The 10,959-nt window shown below is 40.3% G+C and overlaps 1 protein-coding gene across 2 annotated transcripts in view; it reads left to right on the forward strand.

Annotated features, from left to right (window-relative positions):
• The window catches only part of b3glcta (beta 3-glucosyltransferase a), a 147,301-nt gene extending 136,567 nt beyond the window's left edge, over nt 1-10,734 (forward strand). For both annotated transcript variants that reach the window (XM_024135322.2, XM_024135321.2), the window contains exons 12-15: nt 957-1,056; nt 1,500-1,619; nt 8,520-8,664; nt 10,082-10,734. In XM_024135322.2, coding sequence (XP_023991090.1) covers nt 957-1,056; nt 1,500-1,619; nt 8,520-8,664; nt 10,082-10,249 — 533 coding nt within the window. In that variant the 3' untranslated portion in view covers nt 10,250-10,734. The remainder of the gene's footprint in view (nt 1-956; nt 1,057-1,499; nt 1,620-8,519; nt 8,665-10,081) is intronic.
• The last annotated feature ends 225 nt before the right edge of the window (nt 10,735-10,959 follow it).

The raw sequence follows: 10,959 nt of genomic DNA on the forward strand, positions 1-10,959 counted from the left end.
CTTTACATAAAAATACTTGTTGTATGGCAAATGAAAGATACACTGGTTCTTAATGCAACCGCTGTGTTAGATTTTTAAAAATAACTTTACCACAACATACAGCATGCGTTATTGTGAGACAGCGCTCACCTATTCTCCGCCGTGTTGGAGTCAACATATTACACAGAAATACGAAATAACATCATAAATGTTGTCTTACTTTTGCTGTTCTTCCATCAGAATGTTGTGCAAGGAGTCCTAGGTCCAGAATAAATCGTTGTTTGGTTTTAGAATGTCCATTTCTTCTGTCGAATTAGCAACTTTGGCTAGCCATGTGGCGTGAACATGCCCATCAACTCTTGGCGCTTGGAACGAAAAATTCCAAAATTCCCAATAAACTTCTAATAAACTGGTCAAACTCGGTTGAAAATCCTACTTTATGATGTTTTTCTCATATGTACGCTTTTCAGAAGACAATGTCGAGGTCCCCCGCTCGCCGTCGAAGACAAACAAAATACCGGACATGTCACTCCAAAAGCTCTTATTCGGCCTCAGATCAAGCTAGACACCCCATTCAACCTCCCCACTGCCTGTTGACATCTAGTGGAAGGCGTATGAAGTGCATATAGATCCATAAATAAAAGCCAGTTGAATAGGCAGGCCCTGACACAGAGCCTCGTTTTCAGATTTTTCACTTCCTGTATGGAAGTTTGCTGCCAAATGAGTTCTGTTTTACTCACAGATATAATTCAAACAGTTTTAGAAACTTCAGAGTGTTTTCTATCCAATAGTAATAATAATATGCATATTGTATGATCTAGAACAGAGTACGAGGCCGTTTAATTTGGGCACGATTTTTTCCAAAGTGAAAACAGCTCCCCCCTATTCACAAGAAGCCCTTTAATGTCCTGTCAAATTATGGGCAATCTTGCGTCATACAGAAAAAGAAACGGTACTATGTGTGTTTTGTTCTACAGGTCATTGTGGGAAGACGTTTGCCATCTTGAAGAGGTATATCAGCGATGCGGTGCCAAAGACGAGCTGGCTGCTGGTGGTGGATGATGACACACTCATCAGGTAAAGCTTTCAGTATACACACACTCGTGTACACACGCAGCCACACACACACAAAGATACACATACACACACAGACAGACACTAAGGCCGATGGTGTGTCTGAGTGATAGTTCCTCCAAAATGTGTGTCTTCACTTATGCCAAAACCCCTGATGCAGTGAAAAACTGTCAAATAAAAAAAAATGTAAGAACTCTTCAAGACTGCCTCCTGAGGGCACAGTCAGCAAACTGATTCTTTTTTATTTAGTGCGGAAGTTACCAGATGTAGAGAGCAGCGGAGTCATAATTATTATTATTTTTTTTTAATGAAGAATATCCTACCTGTTGTACCAGTGTGTGTGTGTGCATTGTGTGATGAGAGAGAATATATGTGTGTGTGCATGCACACGTGTTTGTTTGTACATGCATGTGTACCTGATGAGTGTGAGTGTATGCCATCCCCAGCCTGCCCAGACTGCAGATGCTGTTGAGCTGTTACGACCCCTCTGAACCGGTGTGTCTAGGGGAGAGGTACGGCTACGGGCTGGGCCAGGGAGGCTACAGCTACATCACCGGAGGAGGGGGGTGAGTCACTTACAGCTTCTACATCCCAAATGGTACCCTATTCCCTACATAGTACAGTACTTTTGATGGCCCTGGTCAAAAATACTGTATAAATACTCTGTAAGGAATAAGGTGCCTTTTGGGACTCAGCTAACATCTCTGACACAGACATTTTGGATGCAGCAATTTATGTTAATTGAGACAGAACCCGTCTTTTTAGAGCAGTGGTTCCCAACTATGATCCTCGAGGACCCCCAACTAGAGGTTTTCATGATTCCAACAGACCCAAGGACCCGAGCGGATACAAGTCCTAAATTCTTACTTTTGTCTCTGATCTGGGTCAGGTCTGATGTAACTGTCACGAGTCTCTTGTATGTGCAACTAAAATAGATTTGCCGACTGGGCCTGATTGGACCTGTCCTCTGATAATTTAATGTCTGATGTGATGAGAACTGCACAAGCTTGTCTGTGTCATCTAACTGCAACTCAATAAAACGTACAGCTTATGTCCAACTGAAACTGGTCCCGGCCGCTCACCTCACATGCGCCTGCTGCTGAGGAGAGAGAGAGCGCGAGTAAGAGGAGCCTTGGCCTATAGGCTACTCTTGATTGTGCAGATGGAGGCCTTTTTCAAGGTAAAATGAAAGTTAGAGTAGAAAGATTATAGTGAAAACAAATTGACAAGTTGAATCGCAACAAAGCATCCTTCACTCATGCTGCCAAACATGCCCTTGTAAAACTGACCACCCTACTGATCCTCGACTTCGGCGATGTCATTTATAAAATAGCCTCCAACACTCTACTCAACAAATTGGATGCAGTCTATCACAGTGCCATCCGTTTTGTCACCAAAGCCCCATATACTACCCACCTCTGCGACCTGTACGCCCTCGTTGGCTGGCCCTCGCTTCATACTCGTCGCCAAACCCACTGGCTCCAGGTCATCTACAAGTCTCTGCTAGGTTAAGCCCCGCCTTATCTCAGCTCACTGGTCACCATAGCAGCACCCACTCGTAGCACGCGCTCCAGCAGGTATATCTCACTGGTCACCCCCAAAGTCAATTCCTCCTTTGGCCACCTTTCATTCCAGTTCTCTGCTTCTAATGACTGGAACGAACTGCAAAAATCACTGAAGCTGGAGACTCTCCCAGAATCTCCCTCACTAGCTTTAAGCACCAGCTGTCAGAGCAGCTCACAGATCACTGCACCTGTACATAGCCCATCTGTAAACAGCCCATCCAACTACCTCATCCCCATACTGTATTTATTTATTTATCTTGCTCTTTTGCACCCCAGTATCTCTACTTGCACGTTCATCTTCTGCACATCTACCATTCCAGTGTTTAATTGCTATATTGTAATTACTTCGCCACCATGGCCTATTTATTGCCTTAACTCCCTTATCTTACCTCATTTGCACTCAATGAATATAGACTTTTTGTTTTCTTTTTTCTACTGTATTATTGACTGTATGTTTTGTTTATTCCATGTGTAACTCTGTGTTGTTGTATGTGTCGAACTGCAATGCTTTATCTTGGCCAGGTCGCAGTTGCAAATGAGAACTTGTTCTCAACTAGCCTACCTGGTTAAATAAAGGTGAAATAATATATTTTTTTAAAGGTGAGAAGAACATTGGCCTGACCAAATGCAATTTTCAAACATTTATTTATTTATTTTTGTATTTATTACAATTTATCATTATTGTACATCCTTATTATTAGTCTATAGATTTCACATGACTGGGCCCACCCACTGGGGAGCCAGGCCCAGCCAGTGATAATTAGCTATTCCCCACAAATGCGCTTTATTACAGACAGAAATACTTCTCGGTTTCATCAGCTGACGAGGTGGCTAGTCTCAGATGATCCCACAGTTGAAGAAGCCAGATGTAGAGGTCCTGGGCTGGCCTTGTTACACGTGGTCTGCGGTTGTGAGGCTGGTTGGACATACTGCCAAATTCAAAATAAATTAATTGGAGGTGGCTTATGGTAGAGAAATTAACATTCAATTATCTAGCAACAGCTCTGGTGGACATTCCTGCAGTCAGCATGCCAACTGCATGCGACCGCAAAACTTGAGACTTCTGTGGCAATGTGTTTGTGTGACAAAACTGCACATTTGAGTGGCCTTTTATTGTCCCCAGTACAAGGTGCACCTGTGTAATGATCATGCTGTTTAATCAACTTCTTGAAATGGCACACCTGTCAGGTGGAGGGATTATCTTGGCAAAAGAGAAATGTTGACTAACAGGGATGTACACAAATTTGTGCACAATTGAGAGAAATAAGCTTTTTGTGCGTATAGAACATTTTCTGGGATCTTTTATTTCAGCTCATGAAACATGGGACCAACGCTTTACATGTTGCGTTTATATTTTTGTTCAGTATAGTTTTCTTAAGTATTCAGACCCTTTGCTATTTCGAGCACAGGTGCATCCTGTTTCCATTGATCATCCTTAAGATGTTTCAACAACTTGATTGGAGTCCACCTGTGGTAAATTCAATTGATTGGACATGATTTGGAAATGCACACACGTCTATATAAGGTCCCACAGTTGACAGTACATGTCAGAGCAAAAACCAAGCCATGTTTAGTACCCTGGGGAAGAGTACTAAACATTTCTACAGCATGGAAGGTCCCCAAGAACGCCGTGGCCTACATCATTCTTAAATGGAAAATGTTTGGACTCTTCCTAGGGCGGCAGGTAGCCTAGTGGTTAGAGCAACCGAAAGGTTGCTAGATTGAATCCCCGAGCTGAAAAGGTACAAATCTGTCGTTCTGCCCCTGAATAAGGCAGTTAACCCACTGTTCCTAGGCCGTCATTGTAAATAAGAATGTGTTCTTAACTGACATGCCTAGTTAAATAAAAAAAATAATCCTAGAGCTGGCCGCCCGAAAAAACTAAGCAATCGTGGGAGAAGGGCCTTGGTCAGGGAGGCAGAGCTCTGGAGTTCCTCTGTGGAGATGGGAGAACCTTCCAGAAGGACAATCATCCTGTGGCCCAGCCAGAGCCTGGACTTAAACCCGATCGAACATCTCTGGAGAGACCTGAAAATATTAACGCTCCCCATCCATCTTTACAGAGCTTGAGAGGAATGGGAGAAACTCCCCAAATACAGGTGTGCCATGCTTGTAGTGTCATACCCAAGAAGGTGCTTCAACAAAGTACTGAGTAAAGGGTCTGAATTCTTATGTAAATGTAATATTTCAGTTGTAGGTTTTTAATACATTTGCAAAAATGTTTTTTAAAAAACTGTTTTTGCGTTGTCATTATGGGGAATTGTGTGTAGATTGATGAGGGGAAAAAACTATTTTATCAATTTTAGAATAAGGCTGTAACGTAACATAATGTGGATATGGTCAAGGGGTCTGAATATTTCTGAATATCTTCTGAATGCACTGTTTCTGAATGCACTGTATGTTTTTTTCTATAACATAATATTATGAAGCCTTTCATGTGCTTTATGTGCTTTTTGAAATTATATAAATGCTTCAAAATTTACAAAAAGGGACATTAGCTTATGAAGATGGCACTTTACCCCTATCTACATGTACAAATTACCTCATCTAACCTGTACCCCTGCACATTGACTCTGTACTGGTACCCCCTGTATATAGCCTCGTTATTGTTATTTTATTGTCTTACTTTTTATTACATTTTTTACTTTTGTTTATTTAATAAATATTTTCTTAACTCTATTTCTTGAACTGCATTGTTGGTTAAGGGCTTGTAAGTAAGCATTTCAAGGTAAGGTCTACACATGTTGTATTCAGCACATGTGACATAACATTTGATATGATTTGAAGATTATCTCATAGAATAAAGTTTATGAGATCTCCAAAGCCTTTATTTTCTGCATTTATCCAAAAACCCTACAAAACCTCCATTAATTTTCTCATAGCCTGTGTCCAACGAACCATGGCAGAGTTAGTGCCTACCAAAAAGACGCCAAGTTGCTTTCTATTGCTGCCATTTGTTGGGTAGGACTACAGTAGGCACTCGCCTTTGTTGGTAATTGGCTGCAATATAGGCCTAGCCTGTTCAAAACTTTTGTGAAGGTTTAAACCTTCAAAACAAGTGTTTTGTTTAGTTCTGTTGAGCCATTGTCTTTGGTGAAGTTAAGTTCCAACTCTAATGTAATAGAATCACCGGTAACTTACTATATCTACTCACACTCAAACCATGAAAAGGAAAAAATCAAGAGGGCGAGATGCAAAATGTAATTTAAACCTGTTCAAACCTGTTCAAACCTGTTGAATGGTGTTTCCTCCAACACATTGGTGCGGCTGGGGGGCGGGTGTTAAGAAGCGCGGTTTGGCGGGTCATGTTTCAGAGGACGACCTTCGCCTCCAGAGCCCGTTGGGGAGTTGCAGCGATGAGACAAGATCTAAATTGGGGAGAAAAAAGGGTAAAAAAATATTAAGTAAATAAAAAATAAGGACATTTTGTGACGGCTATTATTAGGCTATAGCCCTACTGCAGGCCTATGATATGAAGACAGTGTGCACCGGCGCTCCAACTGTCAGTTGAACTTGAGGTGAGGAAGACTGTTTCAGGCCTACCAGAGTTACTCTTACAATCGAACAATATAATGCTGATCTTTATACAAAAATATTCTGTTCGAAAATGTACAAAATAGCCTCCTTCTATATGCCAATATCTGTATAGCAGTAGTAGCCTATTTGACAAGGATAAAGAAATGCATGTTGGAAACATGGCCCTGGCATATGTCTATCTTTCTCTCGGTCTCTAGGGCTAAGCTTCTCTTCCTTCATATATATTTTTTTATATCATACAGTATACCTATAGGCCTATATGCTTGCAATGCCTTGATGCATTTCCGCTCAAATCTCTGACAGCTGAAACGTGAGGTGGACAATTACTGTTTTTATAGGCAGTTTTTAAGGACACATAACTGTCGATCATTTGGCCAATATTGCTTGTTTATTGATCGCGCTGGCATTCTGAGGTTTCTTTTGACTTCTACTCTCGGAACGGGTCTCTCTGTTTTTCCACAGGCCTTTTTGGAATGGGTCTGACTGTCCTCGGGTCCATTTCGGAACGGGTCTCCATTTTTTTATTTTTTTATTTATGCATATCGGGTCGAGTGGGAAAGCCCCGGATCCATTTCGGAACGGATCCAACTTTTTGGACCCATGAAGACCTCTACCCCAACAGTACACGTTTTTATTGTATACCCAGACAAGCACACCTGATTCAGCTTGTCAACGAATCATCAAGCCCTCAATGAGTTTGTCCGGGGCTACAACAAAAATGTGTGCTGTTGGTGGTACTCGAGGACCGGAGTTGGGAACCACTGTTTTAGAGGAAGTGTAGTAGTGGTGGGGGTGGTGTTGATCTGTGTATAAACTGCAGGAGGAACTATATTTGGAACAAATCCATTAGCAATCTCCCAAACACCCGCGTTTGCAGTTTTCTCTACAGATACTTATCTTCAATGATTTGTATTTTTTCTGAATGGCCTTGTTTCTCTGTAATGAGTTTCTGGTGTAATTTTCCATTCTCACTTCAAATCATTACCATGGATTTGACTGGATTATTAGATCAAAATATAACAACAATATAATAGAATATAAGACAGTCATAAATGTGATCAACTTGGCCAATTGCAACCAAGATTGGCCACTAGATCATTGCCAGTTGGTCTCTCGTTAAACCATCAATACGCGCTAAAATCACCCTACAGCTGATATCAGTTGCAACCATCATCCGCCACCAATTTACCGCTCCATAAAGGCATCCGCATACTAGGTTTGTTGTGTGTCCCTCAAGACACTGTAGCCAGTACACTTTCTCAAAATAATCTGAATTAATCTAAGATAACAAAAAAAATCTGCAATTATTTGGACGTTTTTGCAGATGTCTAAGATGTTTGGGGCAGTATTTCTCAAGTGAAATTTGCATGAAAACAAGTCGTCTCTCGCTGAATGACTAACACTTAATTGAAGAATCCTTACTGTTGACCGATCACAGACGAAGGGGCGTAGACTTCAGCTACCAAAGTTCAGCTTGCCTCAAGAAAAATAATTGTGTCCACGAACAGCCCAAAAAAACCTTGGCGAAGACCAATATGAACAAAAACGTTTGTCATAACTTTCGTCATAATGTATGCACTGTTTCGGATGGGAAGCCTGGTTTCCGGGCGTCGCTTTTATCTCTTGTCCTGAATGCAACCAACATTTTTCAAGATGATTTTGCCCTCTGGTGGGTAGCATCATCGGAACTTGCAATTTTAAGAGTGATTTATTGATTTGACAATCATTCTGTACAACTGAAATAAAGTATTTCATTTCCTTGTTTACCACGGCAAATCTACTATGGCAATGTAGCCTACCCTTTCCAATTTATGTAAACCATTAATGATTTTACTTGTCTGAATCGAAAATGCCCATTTCTTATCAAGAAGGGAAAAGGAAATATTCCTGAACTGTAGGCTACAGTTTGATATTTGAAACAAAATCGTGATTGTGTTGTATTTTGAATAAAATAATATTATATTCTTATATTGTGCGGATAAGGGAGATTATTTATTTGAAGCTATTTGTAGAACAACGTGATAAAACTCAATAGTGAACCTTTATAATTTCATACAGGGCTACTGTACAAAATAGTAATTATTGTAGTCTACTTTATTGAAGAAACAATGTCTGAATTGGAAGGAAATGTGGTAGGATGAGTAATTTGTTATTATTTGGATGTCGTTATCCAAAGAAACTGTAACGATTGTCGTCGGGAGAAGGAGAGGAGAACAGATGCCAAGTGTTTCATTTTATGATATTTAGATTGTCTATCACACACATTGCTGCAATCAATATCACTTTCATTTACAATTTGGTCGGCTAATTAATTAACAATTGGTTTTCAATAACTTTATGTGTTTGTGTGTTGTGTCCTGTCAGGATGGTGTTCAGTAGGGCCGCGGTGGTGAGGCTCCTGGCCAGTGACTGCAAGTGTTACAGTAATGACGCCCCTGATGACATGGTGCTGGGGATGTGTCTCAACGCTCTGGGGCTCCCTGTCACGCATAGCTCCCTCTTCCACCAGGTAATACACTGGCCTTACCCATTACCCTTATGCCAGGAACCCACAGTTTGGAATTGTATTGACACTATTCATGTTTCACATACTATTTTCATGATCGTTATTGTCGTACGCGAAAAATGGGAGCTCCAGAGTCGCTCAGTGTGGCAAGGTCAACGATAGCTGATTTACTGCACTTGTGATCTCCCGACAGCACCAAATTGTCCCAAACAAAAGTCTAGCATGTCAGAATGTTCTGTCGTAGCTCTGTACTTTTCGTACTGTGTGAACACTGCTATGAAGAAGATTCCACGGCAATAGGAACGCTGCATACTGGCATGCACTGTAGAAAATATGAAGCGGTTGGTTCATCTTTATACACAGCATGTTATCTAACATTTTCTATACCCAAATGACAAGTATTATGGAGTGAAAATTTCCAAATCAAATTTTGTTAACCACATTGAATGCATGCTAGACCACAGATTATGGCATATTTGACAAATAAGCACTTTCTGCTATCTGCTATTTTTTCTGACAAATTCAAATAAAAGCAGATTGAACTTAATTTATACAAGTGGTAAAGTGAGAACACCCTTCAGATAGCAAATCCTTAAGATGTATTAGCTGTTATGTCGTACATCCACTGCACGACATAACGTTTGGATGATTAAAAACGCACTGTGTGAGAGAGCCATTACCTTATACCTTTTTTATCCATTACCCTTACCTCATACCAACTACCCTAACCCATTACCTTTATCTAATAAGTTACTTAAGACCTAATACTGTTTACCCATTATTCTAACCTAATAATACCAACATTTCACAGTACATCAATTTCACAGTTCAACAATGGTTGTTGTAGCAAGGCCTTGGTTACGAAGATACTAGTCTTTGATATTCTCTCTGATTGTACTAGTGTATTTAATAGCCCTGTTTATGAGTAGCAATTACAACAGTCTGGAGTGCGGTGTCTGCTGGCTTCACTACATTCCTACAGAAAATATTGTACTTTTTACTCAATACATTTTCCCTGACAACCCAAAGTACCCGTTACGTTTTGAGTGCTTAGCAGAACAGGAAAATTGTGAAATTCACACACTTATCAAGAGAACACACGGTGAAATGATTTATACTTTTACTTTTATTTTTGATACTGAAGTATATTTAAAACAGAATACTTTTAGACTTTTACCCAAGTAGTATTTACTGGGTGACTTTCACTTTTACTTGAATAACTTTCTATTAAGGTATCTATTTTTACTCAAGTATGACAATATGGTACTTTTTACACCACTGGTAAGCAGTCTCTGGACAAGATAAGAGAGCAATCCATGCTTTGGTTTCTCCAAATGTTAACCTTTTAACATTTGTGACACAACCAATGCAAATCAATATCCTCGATATTAGCTTTTTTTAAATTGTTCTGTCCCTCCAGGCACGACCTGAAGACTACTCCAGAGACTTCCTAGCCCACCAGGTGCCCATCTCTTTCCACAAACACTGGAACATCGACCCCGTTGCCGTCTTCAACAGGTGGCTAAAGGATGAGTCGATGTCAACAAGCTCACACGGACTAAACAAGAGCACCAAGGAAGAGTTATAGTCACTCAGACACTATCAGTCTTGGTGTGTGTGTGTGGAGTCATGGACAAACATATTGTCAGCATGTTTCCTCCATCGGTGTAAATGTTTTCTATATTGTGAATCTTGCGGAGATATAATTTGGAAGGTTCATGCAAGCCTGTCCCTGACTGTATGTATGGGAACTTATTCATGACTGAGGCCAGGATTCAATCCAAGGCGCGTTAGAGCAGCGCAATATAATGGACTTTCAAAAGTAAATGATGCTTGAGTCGACATGCTAGCATTTACCATGAATGCGATCTCGGCGAACGCCGGGGAAAACGCCTTTAGAAGACATATTGTCGGCTGTCTAACGCTCAGCTATACGTATTGAATCCCGGCCACAGTTTCAATTGATTTGCATGTTGAGTTTGTCAGTGTGTGTTCGGATCTTGTCTGTGTATATTTATATGATATAATCTATTCCTTGCCAAGTTGAACAATTAAACAGTTATTTTTTCTTAAGGACATATCTCAACATTATTACTACATGCTGTACAATGTGTACTATTTTGATATCAAAGTGTTATTACTTAAAAAAGATATGTTTGCGCTGTCTTATTGGAGTTTTATTTCTGGCATTTGGTTTCAGGATTAATTAATGACTATTAATTGTGAATGTACATTTTTATTTATTTTTATTTCACCTTTATTTAACCAGGTAGGCAAGTTGAGAACAAGTTCTCATTT

Source organism: Salvelinus sp. IW2-2015, unplaced genomic scaffold, assembly GCF_002910315.2.
Source record: "Salvelinus sp. IW2-2015 unplaced genomic scaffold, ASM291031v2 Un_scaffold285, whole genome shotgun sequence".
NCBI classification, from domain to species: domain Eukaryota; kingdom Metazoa; phylum Chordata; class Actinopteri; order Salmoniformes; family Salmonidae; genus Salvelinus; species Salvelinus sp. IW2-2015.